The 18,327-nt window shown below is 41.5% G+C and overlaps 1 protein-coding gene across 1 annotated transcript in view; it reads right to left on the minus strand.

The window, feature by feature from the left end:
- Positions 1-18,327, minus strand: part of hcrtr2 (hypocretin (orexin) receptor 2) — a 69,316-nt gene that overhangs the window by 17,268 nt on the left and 33,721 nt on the right. Inside the window, exons 3-6 of the mRNA XM_060855008.1 lie at positions 11,494-11,737; positions 4,157-4,272; positions 3,847-4,070; positions 1,787-1,908 (exon numbers count right to left, since the gene is read on the minus strand). Of these exons, the coding sequence (XP_060710991.1) occupies positions 1,787-1,908; positions 3,847-4,070; positions 4,157-4,272; positions 11,494-11,737 (706 nt within the window). The remainder of the gene's footprint in view (positions 1-1,786; positions 1,909-3,846; positions 4,071-4,156; positions 4,273-11,493; positions 11,738-18,327) is intronic.

Genomic DNA, 18,327 nt, shown 5'->3' on the forward strand with positions numbered 1-18,327 from the left:
TCTCCCTGCAATCGGAAGGCTGTTGTGAAACTTGAAAGGGGGTTCAGAAAAGATTCACAAGGATGTTGGCAGGGTTGGAGGGTTTGACCAATAAGAAGAGACTGATGCTATGGACCAGACCAGACCCTCTCAAAGTATTTTAAGAAGGCAACCTAGACCCTATATTTTTCTTATTTTAAAGGTAGATGTGAAATGTATGTTCAAGATGAGATGCAACTGGCCAAAACCACTTGATGTTAAGCAAAACACAATTTATTTAAACACTATTGTTAAAAGAAAGAGGAATGTAGAATAACTTAACTATTGGAAAACTTAGCTGAATAATAGATACAGTACCTATGATTAAGTAACTGTTCCAATATGATAACATCCTATAAACACACCCCTTGGCAAAAAGGTAAATCCAGACATAGATTCTTACAGGCAATCCTCCAATCCAGGAGGAAACAACATCAAGAGAAATTTCAGAGAATGTAGCAGCTAGGAATCACTGTACTGAAGCTCTAACTCTTTTAGGACCCAAACAGCTTCTGACTGTGACAGCTAACAAAACCAGAAAGCCTGATCTGTGAGAACCGGCCACTCCCCTTCCATAGTTACAACACTTTTGCAAAAAATTAAAAGCTTCCTAAACTATTAACTTAGGCCAGCTCCAGTAGCCACTTTGGCACCTTTGCTTTTACAACCTCTCTTAAAAAAAAACCAGGAAAAAATAACCTTTTTAAAGTGACAGCATTGTCTCACTGAATAGGCTAGTCTTTTTTCCCTGAAGCTCCAGAGGCTGAAGGGTGACCTTATTGAGACTTATAATATCATAAGGGGCATTGATAGGGTCAATACTCTAGGTCTTTTCTGAGGGAAGGAGCATCCAAAACTAGAGGGCATAAGTTTAAGGTGAGAGGGGAAAGATTTAAAAGGGCAACGTTTTCATGCAGAGGGTGGGACAAATTTGGAACACGTTGTCAGAGGAGGTGGTGGAGGTTGATACAATTACATTATTTAAAAGGCTTCTGGAAGGGTATATAAATAGGAAGGGTTTAGAGAGATATGGGCCAAATGCTGGTAAATGGGACTAGATTAATTTAGGATATCTGGTCGACATGGACAAGTTGAACTGAAGGATCTGTTTTTATGCTGTCTATTTCTATGACTCTATGATTCTATAACTGACTTATAAGTAAATCTTAAAGTTGCTATCTCTAAGCTTGACCATAGGTGATATATTATCAAAGAGTCAGACAATAATATAGTGCAGAAGTAAGTCATTCAGTCCAACTGAGTCTGCTACTTTCCAGTTCCTGGTCATTCTCATGGTAGATTCAGGAAGGATATTTCCCCTGGCTGAGCAGGGCAAAGTGGTGCCTAGTCTCAGAATAAGGGACAGAACATTGAGAACACAGGCAAGTATGGAATTTTTTTCACTGAGAAAATGGTGAACCTTTGTCATTCTTTGTCCCAGAGGACAGTGAAGGTTCAATCATCGAGTGCATTCAAGACAGAAATCAATAGACATTTAAATCATCAAGGGATACAGGAATAGTGCAGGAAAAGAGTTGAGGTAGAATATTTCATTGAAAAGCAGAGCATGCTGAAGGGGCTGTGAGGTCTATTTATTGTTTTCTTACATCCACTCTATATAGAATGTTGAAATATAATTTTCATTTCCTCCATTTCCTGCAGGATCTTTAGATGCATCCTGTCAGGTCAAGCACTTCGTATTCCTTGAGCAAAAATAACTTTGGTTACACTTGCCTTTCTGTATCAATTAAAAAACAAGACAACTTACCACTCAGAAAGTTATAAATAATAGGATTTGCAGCACTATTGGCGTACACTAGCCAATGTGAGAAAGTAAACCAAGCATAGAGCGTTGCTCTGTTGTTAACATTGTCAAAGGCTCCAAACACCCTGAGGAAGTGAACAAGGAAAATTGTATCAGTCCCTATGGCCATTTAACAGAAATACACCACAACTGTAAATATAATCTTAATCGCTTCATAATTGTACTTATAGTGTGACCTGAGTTAAAGGGCAGGATCTATGTCAGGGGACTTTAAATTAGTTTGCTTCCTCTGTTGCTTGTTCTGAAAACCTGAGGCTCTGCTTCACCATAGTGGCTGTTAGAGACAAAAACATAGCAGAGAGGATCCCATGTGGATGAGGAAGCCCACTCAATCTCTACCATTAATTCAGATGGAGCAAATAATTGCAAAGGAATTTTGGCATTTATTGTTAACGGAATGGAGTACAAAGGTCAGGAAGTTTAGCTGCAACTGCTAAAGAGGATTGACAAGGTAAACAATGAGAGGATGTTTCCTCTTGTGAGGCAATCTGGAATGAAGGGTCAATATTTCAGGGTAAGAGGTAGCAGGTTTCCAACGGAGATGAGGAGAAATTACTTCTCTCAAAGAATCTGTGGAATTACTACCCTGGGATATGGCAGATACCTGACCATTGAATAACTTTAAGGAGGAGATAGAAAGATTTTTAACTAGCAATGGACTTAAAGGTAATGAGGAGCAGGCAGGAAGATAGAGTTGAAACCAAGTTGACTGGCTATGGTTGTACTGAATGAAAGAGCAGGTTTAAGGGACTGAATTGCCAACTCCTGCTTCTAGCTCTTTTATTTAGATGTAAAAATTGAGCTCTGTCACTGGCATTCAATCCTGACTAACTCATTTTCATCTATGTCATGTATACCGGGGCAATAACAACTGCACTATAAGAGAACACTATCTCACATTTGATGTAGAGTGCAGTAGCATGGTTTAACTTTAATGACATGTTTGAATGCAAAGTTTGAGAAAGCTATATGCCAAGCATCATTTTGTGTCAGGGATGAATTCTTACATTTTACACAGAGTCACGTTATCTGGTCATGATATCACTGGCCCAATAAAATCCAAAGTTATACAGCAGCAGGTTATAGTTCAACAGGCTTATTTGAAATTACATGTTTTTGAAGTGTTTGACAATGGTGCTGCGCTCTGAAAGCTGGTGATTTCAACTAAACCTGTTGGACGATAACATGGTGTCATGTGACCGCCTGATTTTGTCTACCCCGGTCTAACATCGGCACCTCCACGTCACTGCAAAATCCAAAATGGCTCTCATCTGCAATGTGGATTGTGAGGATATATGGGAAGGAAGTGATAACAAGATTCACAGCAAACCCTGTACAGTCAGTCATTTTTCAAAACTATGGACATACTATACGGTGCATATTTTACCCTGCATAAAAATAGATAATGATGGAAATACTCAGAATGCATCTCTGAAGGGAGAAACAGAATTGCAGGTAAGACAACAACCATTCATCGTAACTGGAAAAATGTTCAGAAATAATAACAGATTTTAAAGGAAGTGCAACAGCAGGAAGAGGGAAGAAAGGAAATATCAAAAGCAGAATTTAATTCAACTGTGAAAGATGAAGGGGTACAATAATTTGGGAGTGACTCAGATGCCATTACTGCAAAAGTTATGGCAGATTTATTCTTTGATCCTATTTTGAACGTCTTCAAAAAACAGCAAAGATTACAACACAGTTGAAAACAGAGAGTTTTTTTTAGATTAGATTCCCTATAATGTGGAGACAGGCCCTTCTGCCCAACAAGTCCACACTGACCCTCTGGAAAGTAACCCACCCAGACCCATTTCCCTCTGACCCACACAAATGAATAAGTACAGAAAGATAACTGAATAGAATTCCAGCCTCGTGAACAGAGAAGATAAGTCATAAGACAGCATTCCAACAATAACCAATTAAGGAAACAAGTGAAGCTTGTGAAGGTTTCTGATACTGTCCACATTTAATTTAGTGACAGTCTCTGGAAATAGCAAGCTCACCTTTTCAGAACATTCAGAATACTTATTGGAAGGTAGCAAAGTGTGAAAAAAATGAAAACCACCAGAAGCATCCTTGCTGTCTTCCGTCTTGTTTGAACCTGTTTGACTTCTGCAGCAACAGCATTTATTCGTGATTTGACCTGTCCTCTGCCAGCCTTCTGGGATGAACACTGCAGGGCAAGAGGCTTCCAATTCCTTTGCACTACCGAGGAAGTCCCCGGTATCTGTAATTAATTGCAAAGTCAAGTATATGGCAACCTACATGAAGGTAAAAATAATCTTTCTGTGCAAGGTGTTGGCACACACTTACCTGTCGACACCAAAGTTTCCGAAATATTTGAAAATAGGCCAAAATCATCAGGCACAAAGGGGCCACATATGTAACAATGAAAAAGCAAATATGATAGATCTTGGGGTAAATGTCATCTGAAATGAACAAAGAAAGCAGAAACAAAACTGGGCATTGAAATTCAATAACATTGTAAAGAGTTATTCTATTCAGGTAATAGTAGTTGAACATAATATTGACCCACTACTTGGTTTAAACTTCAATGTTACATTCCTCCAGTTAATATTAATGGGGATTGGAAAGTTGAAGATGGCCCTAAGTATTATAATGGTCAGGTAGTTGTTGAAGCAACTTAGGCCGGAATTGTACATGAGGTCCATAAAGAAACCATGGTGCAGCTGACTCCAAGGGGATTATTTAGGAAACTAAAACTTCAAATGGACAATTTCCTTGCAATTGGAACCCTCTCAAGATTAAAGAATTCAGACAGTTTTGACTCAGTTAATCTTAGTAGAAAAAAAACTGGAGGATCAAAAACTTAATCTAGTTCCTGGGTAACTATTAAATAGAAGCTCCAACACACCAGTGGTTCCCCGTCATCACCCCACTGCCCACGATCCTTTTACTGGATGCCAACATGATGACCCTATACTATACTTACTGCAGCAGTTCAAGAAGACAGCTCACCGTCAGCTTTTCAAAGGCAACTAGAAATGGGCGAAAAATGCTGCCTAGCTAGTGATGCTGACATTTCCTGAATGAATAACAAAAAATGTCCTGAAATACTAGAACCTCAGGAATAGATTAGTGAACTACAAGAGGATCTTGCAGTATTGATCTGGTTAGTATATTGATAAATCATCACTAAATATACAGCCATGGCCAACAACTGGTTGGAATTATTTTAAGTGCCTTGTTTGATGATGTTACTTCTCCAGCTAAATGCCTCCAAACTTGTTCAGTCTGCTCACATGTATTCCGTTGACTGGCCACTTATAAAACAAAAAGGCCAAGAAAGTGCATCCATGAATGAGCAGGTAGAGGGAGCAAGAATGACCGCTGTTTCTGAAATGATGATTCAAGGCATACTGATATTGGCTCTTCTTATTATCAAGGCGCAACATTGTGGATACCATTTGCCACCTAGGGAGAAAGTGAGGGATATAAGTGAATCAGTAAGACTAGATATCAGTCGGTGGCCAATGGAGATGGCTCAAGGATGCAATAGTGGGATAAAAGTGGCCAGGAGCAGCCTGTGTGATTCTAATGGAGGATTCTTTTTGTCATGACTCAACGATCAGGCATGCCTGTTCACAATGGTTAGCCTGTTGATTCCTGAACTGCTCCCTTGAATGACTGCTGGCATGTACAGGTGTAATTTTCCAGTGTACAGTCCACCCAACAGCGGCTGTGTTCAAGGCAAGCCAACCTTGCAGTACAAACCTCCTAAAGATGCTCAATGACCTATTTGAATTTGCAAATAGCTCGATGTCTCTTTCAACTGTGAGCCCTGGACACTGATGCTTTTATCAATGTAGCAAGTGTTAAACTACTGCCTCCCAGTAAGTGTGCACTCGCTGCTCACTGCTGCCACATCAGAGACTTTGGAGGCCATGTTCAGTCAGTGCACAGTCAAATCTTAAGGCCAGAGTCTGGAAATTCCCTGACTGTTGAATTTCTGTTTGAGATGAGTTTTTGAGTACACATTTACATTTCTACCCAGGGTTTTGAGGTTGGTTTGTGGACATTTCCATTGTCTTCGCCTTTATTTGTATTTCTCAATTTCGGACGGACTAAATGGGAAACTTTGTCTTGTGCCTAATGATACCCCATCCATCTTTGCCTGTCCCATCAAAAGGAGCAGCGTTAATATAAATAAAGAGTTTATCAGAAGCAATTGACTCTGCCTGTACTTTGTACCCTGCTTGTTCTAACTGACACTTTTAGCATCTCACTGCTTGTTATTCACTTCCAGCAGTATTTAATTTCAATATAATTAATATCTTGTAAAAACATAGCACAGTCATTGCACAATGGCAATTAATGTTAAGTTCTCATTTGTATTTGTAGGAAAATTACAATTCTCCAGATAATTAAAAACATCTTGTGTTTTCCAACATTGTTTCAGGCTTGGTTGGACAATGGTCATAATGTCACTGTTGTGATAGCAGAAAGGCAGATATTTATATGCATTCAAACAAAAAAAAGCGTAGTGTTGGCTAGGGGCTTGGCTCTGTGGAACTTAATATATGTATAGGAATATTTTTAAAAATGAGCAGGAAAAGGCCATTCTGCCCCTTCAATCTGCTTTGCCATTCAACTAGATCATGACTGTGTTACTTCAATACCATTTTCAAGCACTATCCCCATGTCCTTTGATGGCTTCAATATATGAAATATATCAATCTTTGAGTTGAATATACTCAATAACTGAGCCTTCAAAGCCTTCTGGGATACAGAATTCTAAAGATTCACCACCTTCCAGTGAAGAAACTCTTCCTCATCTTCATCCTAAATGGCCTACTTCATTTGAAGACGTGTCGCCCAGTTACAGATTGTTTAGCCTGGGGAAACATCCTTGTGCATCAAACTTCTAAACCCCAGAAAATATTGGCTCAGCATGCTCAGTTTCAATCAGCATGACTATCAGTGCTTACTTAACTGCAGGCAGTCTGGATTAGGGTCACAGAGATACATGGCATGGCAACAGATCCTTCGGTCCAACCCGTCCGTGCTGACAAATGTCCTAACCTAATCTAGTCCCATTTGCCAGCATTTGGCCCATACCCCTCTAAACCCTTCCTATTCATATACCCATCCAGATCCCTTTTAAATGCTGTAATTGTACCAGCGTCCACCACTTCCTCTGGCAGTTCATTCCAGACACGCACCACCCTGTGTGTGAAAACATTGCCCCCTAGGTCCCTTTTAGGCCCCATTGCCACAGCGGGAGTGGTGAGAGCATGGACTAGGGGGCTGCTGGGAAGGGAAGTTCTCCAGTTAAATACTTATCTCATGAACTGGCGGAGCACAGGCTCAACAGGAGCGGAAGGGGACTTGGAGATTGCAGGGTACATGAACTGATATACTCTGGCAGTGGCTGAACATGTAGTGTCTCCCACCCATCCTCTTCCTTGAAAAAAAAATACCCTGCATGGAGGGCTGGTAAGGTAAGGCTTATTTTTATTTATTCAATCTCTCTTGGCAATTTACAGCAGAGGGGATGGAAGCTAGGGCAGTTGCATGGCCCTGTTGCAGAATGTGGGAGGTAAGGGTCACCACCAGTGTCCCTGCTGATTTTACCTGCGAGAAGTGCATCCAACTCCAGCTCCTCACAAACCATGATAGAGAACACGAACTGGAGCTGGGTGAACTTTGGATCATTCGGGAGGCTGGGTGGGGGGTTTGATAGACAGGAGTTATTGGGAATCCCTAAGTTACAGACTAAACGTAGCTGGGTAGCTGTCAGGAGAGAGAAAGGGAATAGGCAGACAGTGCCGGGACCTCCTGTGGCTATCTCACACTGAACAATAAGTATACCATTTTGGATACTGTTGGGGATTGGGGTGGGGAACCTACGAGGGGAAAGCTTCAGCGACCAGGTCTCTGTGGCTCAGAAGAGAAGGGGAGAGAATAGAAGAGGAAAAGTGAGAAGAGATTCAATGGCTAGACAAAGGGGAGGGGAGAAGGCTTCAGATATGTGGATCATTGGGATACCTTCTGGAGAAGGTGGGACCTCTACAAGCACCAGAACTGGAGGGGCATCAATATCCTGGATTGAAGGTTTGCTCGAGCTCTTTGGGATGGTTTAAACTAGTTAGGCAGTGTAGTGGGAACTGGAGCTACAGATCTGAGGATGGAATAGCTAATGAACAGCCAGATACATGCAGAGAGCCTGTGAGGAAGGATAGACAGTTGGTAGGGCAAAGTTGCAGTCAGTGTGATGGGTTGAAGTGTGTCTATTTTAAAACAAGAAGTATCAGGAATAAGGGTAATGAACTCAGAGCATGGATGAGTACTTGGAATTATGATGTTGTGGCCATTATGGAGACTTGAATATCACAGGGGCAGGAATGGTTGTTGGATGTTGCAAGGTTTAGATATTTCAAAAGGAACAGGCGGGGAGGTAAAAGAAATGAGGGAGTGGCATTGTTAATCAGGGATAGTATCACAGCAACAGAAAGGAAACTCATCAAGGAGGATTTGTCTACCGAATCAATATGGGTGGAAGTCAGAAACAGGAAAGGAGCAGTCACTTTATTGAGAGGTTTCTTCAGACTCCACAATAGCAACACAGACACAGAGGAGCAGATTGGGAAGCAGATTTTGGAAATGTGCAAAAGTAACAGGGTTGTTGTCATTGGTGACTTCAACTTCCCCAATATTGATTAGAGCATCCTTAGTTCAAATAGTTTGGATGGAGCAGTTTTTGTCAAGTGTGTCCAGGAAGGATTCCTGATTCAATATGCAGATAGGTCGACTAGAGGGGAGGTCATATTGAATTTGGTGCTTGGCAACAGACCAGGCCAGGTGTCAGATCTCTCAGTGGGAGAGCATTTCCGTGATAGTAATCACAACTCCCTGACCTCTACTACAGGTAGGAGCAGATGGTATGGTAAAGTGTTTAATAGGGGGAGGGCGAATTACAATGCTATTAGGCAGGAACTGGGGTGACTAAATTAGGAACATATATTCTCAGCAAAATACATGACAGAAATGTGGAACTTGTTTCGGGAGCACTTGCTGACAGTGCTGGACAGGTTTGTCCCACTGAGGCAAGGAAGGGATGGTAGGGTGAAGGAACCCTGGGTGACAAGGGATGTGAAACATCCCTTACTTAAGGTTGAGGAAGCAAGGATCAGACAGGGCTCCAGAGAGTCACAAGGTAGCCAGGAAGGAACTGAAGAATGGACTTAGGAGAGCTAGAAGGGGGGATGAAAAAGCTTTAATGAGTAGGATTAAGGAAAATGCTAAGGCATTCTACATTTATGTGAGGAACAAGATGTTGGCTGGAGTGAGGATGGGGCCAATCAGGGAAAGTGGAGAAAACTTGTTCCTGGAATCGGATGAGTTGGGGAGGTCCTTAATGAATACTTTGCTTCAGTATTCACTACTGAGAAGGACCTTGTCATTTGTGAGGACAGCCTGAAACGGGCTGATATGATCAAACAGGATGATGTTAGGAAGGAGGATGTGCTGAAAATTTTGAAAAACATAAGGATAGATAAATCTCCTGGGCCAGACAGGATATACCCAAGGTTACTACAGGAAGTGAGGGAAGAGATTGCTGCACCTTTGGCGATGATCTTTGCTTCCACACTGTCCACTGTAGTAGTGCCAGACAATTGGAGGGTGGCAAATGTTATCCCCTCGTTCAAGAAAGGGAATAGCGATAATCCTAGGAATTACAGACCAGTCAGTCTTACATCTCTGGTGGGCAAATTATTGGAGAAGATACTGAGAGACAGGATTTATGATTACTTGGAAAACCATAGTTTGATTGAAGATAGATTTGTGAGGGGCAGGTCATGCCTCACAAACCTTACTGAATTCTTTGAGGATGTGACAAAACACATTGATGAAGGTAGAGCAGTGGATGTGGCATACATGGATTTTAGCAAGGTGTTTGATAAGGTTCCCAATGGTAGGCTCACTCAGAAAATAAGGAGGCAGAGGATACAGGGAAATCTGGCTGTCTGGATACAGAATTGACTGGCCCATACAAGAGAGAGGGTGGTGATAGATAGAAAGAATTCAGCCTGGAGCTCGGTGACCAGTGGTGCTCCACAGGAATCGATTCTAGGATCTCTACTCTTTGTGATGTAAATGACTTGGATGAGGAAGTGAAAGGGTGGGTTAGTAAGTTTGCCAATAACACAAAATTTGGTGGAGTGGTTGATAGTGTGGAGGGCTATTGCAGGTTGCCATGAGACATTTGCAGGATGCAGAACTGGGCTGAATAATGACAGATGGAGTTCAACCTGGAAAAGTGTGAAGTGATTCATTTTGGAAGGTCAAATTTGAATGCAGTTTACAGGATTAAAGGCAGGATTCTTGGTAGTGTGGAGGAACATAGATCCCTTAAAGTTGGATTGTTAAGAAAGTGTATGGTATGTTGGCTTTCCTGAGCAGGGGGATTGAGTTTAAGAGCTGTGAGATTATGCTGCAGCTCTATTGAGACTGGGTAGATCACACCTGGGATATTGTGCTCAGTTCTGCTCACCTCATTATCGGAAAGATGTGGAAGCTTTAGAGAGGGTGCAGAGGAGATTTACCAGGACGCTGCTTGAACTGGAGGGCATGTCCTATGAGGAAAGGTTGAGGAAGCTAGGCTTTCTCATTGCAGTGAAGAAGGATGAGAGGTTACTTGATTGAGGTGTTCAAGCTGATGAGAGGCATAGATAGAGTGGATAGTCAGAGACCTTTTCCCAGGGCAAAAATGGCTATCACAAGGGGGCATAATTTTCAGGTGATTGGAGGAAGGTTGAGAGAAGATATCAGAGGTAGGTTCTTTATGCAGAGAGTGGTGGGTGCGTGGAATGCACTGCCAGCAATGGTGGTACAGTCAGAGACATTAGGGACATTTAAATGACTCTTGGATAGGCACATGGATGATTGTAAAATGAAGGGTTTGTAGGTTAGTTTGATCATAGAGTGGGATAAAATGTTGGCATATCAAAAAGTCTGTACTGTGCTATACTGTTCTATATTCTATATTCTAAATTTTTCACTTCCCACCCTAAACCTATGCCCTCTAGTTCTGGACTCCCATATCCTAGGGAAAAGACCTTATCTATTTACCCTATCCAGGCCCCATTTGATTTTATAAAGCTCTTTAAAGTCACCAATCAGCCTCAAATGCTCCAGGGAAAACAGACCTGGTTAGCCTCTCCCCATAGCTCAAATCCTCCAATCCTGGCAACATCCTTGCAAATCTTTTCTGAACCCTTTCAAGTTTCACAACATACTTCCGATAGGAGGGAGACTAGAATTGCACGCAATGTTCCAAAAGTGACCTGACTAATGTCCCGAACATCCACAACATGACCTCCCAACTCCTATACTCAATTCTTTGACCAGGTAAAACAATGACTGCAGATGCTGGAAACCAGATTCTGGATCAGAGTGGTGCTGGAAAAGCACAGCAGCATCCGAGGAGCTGGAAAATCGGCATTTCGGACAAAAGCCCTTCATCAGGTATAGAGGCAGAGTGCCTGCAGGGTGAAGAGATCAATGCTCTGACCAATAAAGGAAAGCATACCAAACACTTTCTTCACTATACTATCTACCTGTAATCATTTTTTGTTTTTTTTTTATTCATAAATGTAAGGTGTACAACAGTATAAAATTGCTTTTACCTCCCCAGTGCTCATCACAGATGGTGAACAAAAGTGTTTTGTTTGCTAACTCTGGCACCATGACATTGCATTCCATTACAACTGCCTGGGGAATCATTAATGCACAGGAGACAATCCATATTGCAATTATACTGTTTCGTGCTCTTCTGGCTGTACTTTTGAACAGAAGTGGATGACATATTGCGTACCAGTGATCCAGTGCTATGCAGCTCAATGTCAGTACAGATACAGACACTGCAACAGTCTGAAAGAAAAAGAAAATATTACATTTCATTTCTAGAACCAAATGTTAACTACACAAAAGAACAAACTGATTTGAAGTGATTTTATTAAGACCACTCCTGTTCCTCTGCCTTAAATCTGTTTCCTTGTATAAATTAACTTCTTGTATTCCAACCAATCCCTGCTGACATGACTGGGCTAAAAAATTATTCTAATGTTTTGGACTCGGTGAAGTCAGAGCCTGGACCTCTTTCAGAACTTCCTAAGCAAGTTGTAAGCATCAAACAAATGACTAATTTTGAGATAAGGGAAGTGTCATTGCATATTCCCTGGATGGATATGTGTTAGGCATTTGTTGAGAAAGTGTAAAATCAATTAGATCCAAGGAATCAGCATATTTTCTTAATGTGGAAAGACTTGAAGCTTTGGGACATCAAATGGATTTGTTTATCTTTGCACACCCAACATTAAAAGCTTTTACACATGGGCAAAGAAATGGAAGGTTATCTGAAGAAAATGAGAGGTGGAACACAAATAAGAGCAAGTGAAACTTTATTGTTCGGAGCCCTTGGTCAAACTGCAGACACTGCATGCAGCTCTCAGTATTGAACCTTGAGAATGATATATTATCCTTGGATAATATAAAGCACTGTTTCGACAGAATGATATTGGGCCCAAAATGTTAATTTATGAATTTCTGATTCTAATGCAAGATCATCCACCTGAAATATTGACCCTGCTTCTGTCTTCACTGATGCTGCCTGACGTGCTGAGTCTTTTGCTTTTGTGTTAAATTTTGAGGCTTGTATTCACTACATTTCTGAACCTAGAAGCTGGAAGATGGAATGAATCAAGACCTATAAGATTCTAAAAGGATTTGGTACAATTCAGAAGAAATTCCCTTTGGCATTAGCTATGACTCAGTAGCAGTACCTCTCAAACCACATAGCCACAGTTCACATTCCAGTCAAAGACTTGGAGATCAAAATCAAGGCTGACACTCCATGTTGTTCTCAGAAATGCCATCTTTTGTATTAGACTTCAAAACTGAAGCTCATCCCCTTTCAACTGGAGCAAACAAGACACCAGAGCCTCATTTCAAACAACAGGAAGACTGATACCCTGGCGAATATTTCTGATTCAGTCAACTGCACCAAAATGGACATTTAGTCAATATCATCTTGCTGGCTGCAAATTGATTGCTGCTTTACCTATCCTACATCAATGACTACAATTCAAAGTACTTCATTGGTCAGAACGCACATCGAGGTGTGTGAAAAAACACAAAATTCCTTTATTTCCAATAGTGATAGGCAAATGAGCTTCGAGAGGCTGTTTGGCTCATTGCTGCCTTCCTGTGCATTGCACAACCTCAGTTTGCATTGTAACTGGGGCTTCTCAGCTGAAACCGGTCATCAATCTGCCAGTGTTAGACCACTACATAACTACAGTGGTGCAATGGCGTTGTCCCTACCTCTGGACTAGAGGATCCAGGATCACATCCAATCTCCTCCAGCGGTTGCATCATAATGCGTCTGCAGATTGATTAGAATAATTATAAAGTGCAGTGAAACAATTACCTACTTATTCGATCACTACAGTTTTGGTACAATCACCAATTTTAGTGATTAAAAATGAATGTGTGGAGTGGGACAAGCCATGAGGAATTTTCATCTCTGTTACCATTGGAATTGTTTAACACTGGAGTAAAATTACACATTAACTTTGAACACAACCTCACAAGTGATTACTTTAACATGAGCTTTAAAAATTCAAGAACCAAGAAAGGTAGGAGGGGTAGGCAGGTAGTGCAGGAGTCTTCTGTGGCTATCCCTATTTCAAATAAGTATGTTGTTTTGGAAAATGTGATGGACTCTCAGCAGAATGTAGCACGAACAGCCAAATTCCTGATATTGAGACAGGCTCTAATGTAATAAGGGGTATGTTGGGTTCCAAGCAATCAATTGTGTTAGGGGATTCTCTAGTCAGAGACACAGACAGATGTTTCTGTGGCCAGCGGTGAAAAATCAGAATGGTGTGTTGCCTCCCTGGGTGCCATGATCAAGGATATCTCAGAAAGGGTGCAGAATGTTCTCAAAGGGGAGAGGAACCCGCAGGAGGTCATTGTACACATTGGAAACAACGACATAAGAAGAGAAAAGGATGAGATTCTGAAGGGAGAATATAGAAAGTTTGGCAGGAATTTAAAAAGGAGGTCCTCGAGGGGAGTAATATTTGGATTAATCCTGGAGCTATGAGCTAGTGAGGGTAGGAATAGGAGGCAAGAGCAGATGAATATGTGGCTGAGGAACTGGTGCAGGGAAGAAGGATTAACATTTTTGGATCAGTGGAATCTCTTCTGGGGTAGAATTGACCTGTGCAAGAAGGATAGATTGCACCTGAATTGGAAGGGGACTAATATACTGGCAGGGAGATTTGCCAAAGATGCTTGGGAGGATTTAAACTAGTAAACTAGGGGGGGGGGAGAAGAGACACCCAGGGAACTAGTGAGGAAAGAGATCAATCTGAGACTGGTACAGTTGGGAAAAGAAGCCAGTCAGACTGTTAGTGCAGGAAGGAACAAATCAGAGGACAAGGTAGGACTGATAAATTAAACTACATTTACTTCAATGCAAGAGGCCTAACAGGAAGGCAGATGACACAGGGGATGGTTAGGAACATGGGACTGGGATATCATAGCAATTACAGAAACATGGCTCAGGGATGGGCAGGACTGGCAGCTAATGTTCCAGAATACAAATGCTACAGGAAGGATAGAAAGGGAGGCAAGAGAGGAGGGGGAGTGGCGTTTTTGATAAGGGATACTTCGGGAGGATATTCCTGGGAATACATCCAGGGAAGTTATTTGGTTGGAACTGAGAAATATGAAAGGTATGATCACCTTATTGGGATTGTATTACATACCCCCTAATAGTCCACAGGAAATTGAGAAACAAATTTGTAAGGAGATTTCAGTTATCTGTAAGAATAATAGAAGTGGTTATGGTAAGGGATTTTAACTTTCCAAACACAGATTGGGACTGCCATAGTGTAGAGAGTAGAGATAGAGAGGAACTTGTTAAGTGTGTACAAGAAAATGTTTTGATTCAGTATGCAAATGCACCTACTAGAGAAGGTACCTACTAGAGAATGCACCTACTAGTCCCTTCCAATTCAGGTGCAGTCTATCCTTCTTGTACAGGTCAATTCTACCCCAGAAGAGATTCCACTGATCCTAAAAAGGTTAACCCTTCTTCCCTGCACTAGTTCCTGAAGAAGGGCTCATGCCCGAAACGTCGATTCTCCTGCTCCTTGAATGCTGCCTGACCTGCTGCGCTTTTCCAGCAACACATTTTCAGCTCTGATCTCCAGCATCTGCAGTCCTCACTTTCTCCTACTAGAGAAGGTGCAAAACTTGACCTACTCTTGGGGAATAAGACAGGGTAGGTGACTGAGGTGTCAGTGGGAGAGCACTTTGGGGCCAGTGACCATAATTCTGTTAGTTTTAAGATATGATCTGAAGTGTTGGACTGGGTTGGAAAAAGTTAAAAATCAAGCAACACTAGTTTATAGTCCACAGGCTTATTTGTAAGCACGAGCTTTTGGAGCACTGCTTCTTCATCAGGAGGTTGTGAAGCTGGACCATAAGACACAGAATTTACAGCAAAAGATTGCAGTGCTACAATGATACATTGAACAAACTTAGATTGTTCAGTCTTTCTTCTTTTAGAATGGATTTGTTGGTTTTGATTCTTTAATACGTAAATCCTAGAACTTGTTTTAAGTCACCTTCTCAAGATAATTTAAGATTTTATAACAAAAAGTGACTTCTCAGCTCAGAAAATGCTTTAAAGGTGTGAGTCAGACCAATCTTGAGTCAGACTGGTTCTACTTCCAAAGTGGAATTTACAATATTAGATGGATTCACTGCCTGCATTGACTGCTTGCAGGTCCTGCATGTTGAAGGCTAATTTTATAGTATTAAGTGAGAATGTTCAAAAGCTGAGTAGAGACAGATGGTTACAGGTAAAGGGATAGCTGGAAAATGGGAAGCCTTCAAAAGTGAGATTGCAAGAGTCCAGAGACTGTATATTCCTGTTAGGGTGAAAGAAAAGTCTTGTAGATGTAGGGAATGTGAGATGATGAGAGAAATTGAGGCTTTGGTGAAGAAAAAGAAGGAAGCATAATGGTCGGCATGGACGAGTTGGACCAAAGGGTCTGTTTCCGTGTTGTACATCTCTATGACTCTATATGTCACGTATAGACAGAAGAGATCAAATGAATCCTTAAAAGAGTATAAAGACAGTAGAAGTATACTTATGAAGGAAATCAGGAAGGTAAAAAGGGGACATGAGATAGCTTTGGCAAATAGGGTTAAGGAAAATCCAAAGAGTTTTTAGAAATGCATTAAGGACAAAAGGGTAACTAGAGAGAGAATAGACCCCCTCAAAGATCAGCAAGGCAGCCTTTGTGTGGAACTGCAGGAGATGAGGGAGATACTAAATGCGTATTTGACATCAGTGTTTACTGTGGAGAAGGACACGTAAGATATGGAATGTGGGGAAATAGATGGTGACATCTTGAAAAATGTCCATATTACAGAGGAGGTGGTGCAGGATGTCTTGAAATGGATAAAAGTGGATAAATACCCAGGACCTGATCAAGTGTACGCTAGAACTCTGTTGGAAGCTAGGGAAGTGATTGCTGGACCCCTTGCTGAGATATTTATATCATCGATAGTCACAGGTGAGGTGCCGAAAAACTGGACATTGGCTAACGTGGTGCCACTATTTAAGAAGAATGGTAAGGAAAAGCAAGGGAACTATAGATTGGTGAGCCTGACATAAGTAGTGGGGAAGTTGTTGGAGGGAGCCCAGAGAGGCAGGATGTGCATATATTTATGAAAGCAAGGATTGATTAGAGATAGTCAACATGGCTATGTGTGTGGGAAATCTTGTCTCACAAACTTGATTGAGTTTTTTGAAGAAGTAGCAAAGAGGATTAATGAGGGCAAAGTGGTGGACACGATCTACATGGACCTCAGTAAGGCATTCAACAAAGTTCCTCATGGGAGACTGGTTAGCAAGGTTACATCGCATGGAATACAGAGAGAACTAACCGTTTGGATACAGAACTGGTTCAAAGATAGAAGACAGAGAGTGATGGTGGAGGGTTGTTTTTCAGACTGGAGGCCTATGACCAGTGGTGTGCCATAAGGATCAGTGGTGACTACTTTTCATCATATATAAAAATGATTTGGATATAAACATAGGAAGTATAGTTAGTAAGTTTGCAGATGACACCAAAATTAGAGGTGTAGCTGATAGCGAAGAAGGTTACTACAGAGCACAGTAGGATCTTGTTCAGATTGACCAATGGGCTGAGGAGTAGTAGGTGGAGTTTAATTTAGATAAATGTGAGGTGCTACGCTTTGGAAAAGCAAATCAGAGCAAGACTTATACATTTAATGGTACGGCCCTGAGGAGTGTTGCTGAACAAAGTGACCTTGGAATGCAGGTTCATAGTTCCTTGAAAGTAGAGTCGTAAGTAGATGGGATAGTGAAGAAGCTGTTTGGTATGCTTCCCCTTATTAGTCAGAGTATTGAGTACAGGAGTTGGGAGGTCATGTTGCAACTGTACAGGTCATTGGTCAGGCCACTTCTGCATGCAATTCTGGTCCCCTTTCTATCGGAAGGATATTGTGAAACTTGACAGGATTCAGAAAAGATTTACAGGGATGTTGCCAGGGTTGGTGGGTTCAAGCTGCTGGGAGAGGCTGAACAAGCTGGAGCTTTTTCCCTGGAGCACTGGAGGCTAAGGTGTGATCTCACAGGGGATTAAAAAATCATGAGGCTCATGGATAGAATAAATAGACAAGGTCTTTTCCCTGGGATGGGCAAGTCCAGAACTAGAAGGCATAGGTTTAAGATGAGAGGGAAAAGATATAAAAGGGACCTAAGGAGCAACTCTTTCACACAGAGGATGTTGTGTGTGTGGAATGATCTGCCAGAGGAAGTGGTGGAGGCTGGCACAATTACAGCATTTAAAAGACATCTGGTTGTGTATATGAATCGGAAGGGTTTAGAGGGATACGGTCCAAGTGTTGGCAAATGGGACTAGATTGGGTTAGGATATCTGGCCAGCATAGATGAGTTGGACTGAAGATGAGATCTGGATGACAACATCTGAGGGAGAAACAATACAGTTAAGAGAGAAAAGCTTTCTTGTGTTATTGCTTGAAATCAAAACATATTTGATTAATAACATAATTAATTATGGAGTCAAAAAGTGTGGTGCTGGAAAAGCACAGCACATCAGGCAGCATCCCAAGAGCAGGAGAGTCAATGTTTCCAGCATATACCTTAATTAATTATGGTGTCAAGATGACAGTCCTGTTTTTATCCATTTGGCCACAGGATGCAGGCTCATCTTATTTGCCACCATCTCTATGCTCAACGATCTACATTGGCTCAGAGCTCCACGAACACTCAAATTTAAAATTCTCACACTTGTTTTCAAATTTCTCTATAATGAACACCTTGCTTTATCTCTGGAATCTCCTCAATCTCCTTCCGATATCTCCACTTTCCTCCAAAGCTGGCTCTTGAACAT

The sequence above is a fragment of the Hemiscyllium ocellatum genome, chromosome 3 (genome assembly GCF_020745735.1).
Source record: "Hemiscyllium ocellatum isolate sHemOce1 chromosome 3, sHemOce1.pat.X.cur, whole genome shotgun sequence".
Lineage (NCBI taxonomy): Eukaryota > Metazoa > Chordata > Chondrichthyes > Orectolobiformes > Hemiscylliidae > Hemiscyllium > Hemiscyllium ocellatum.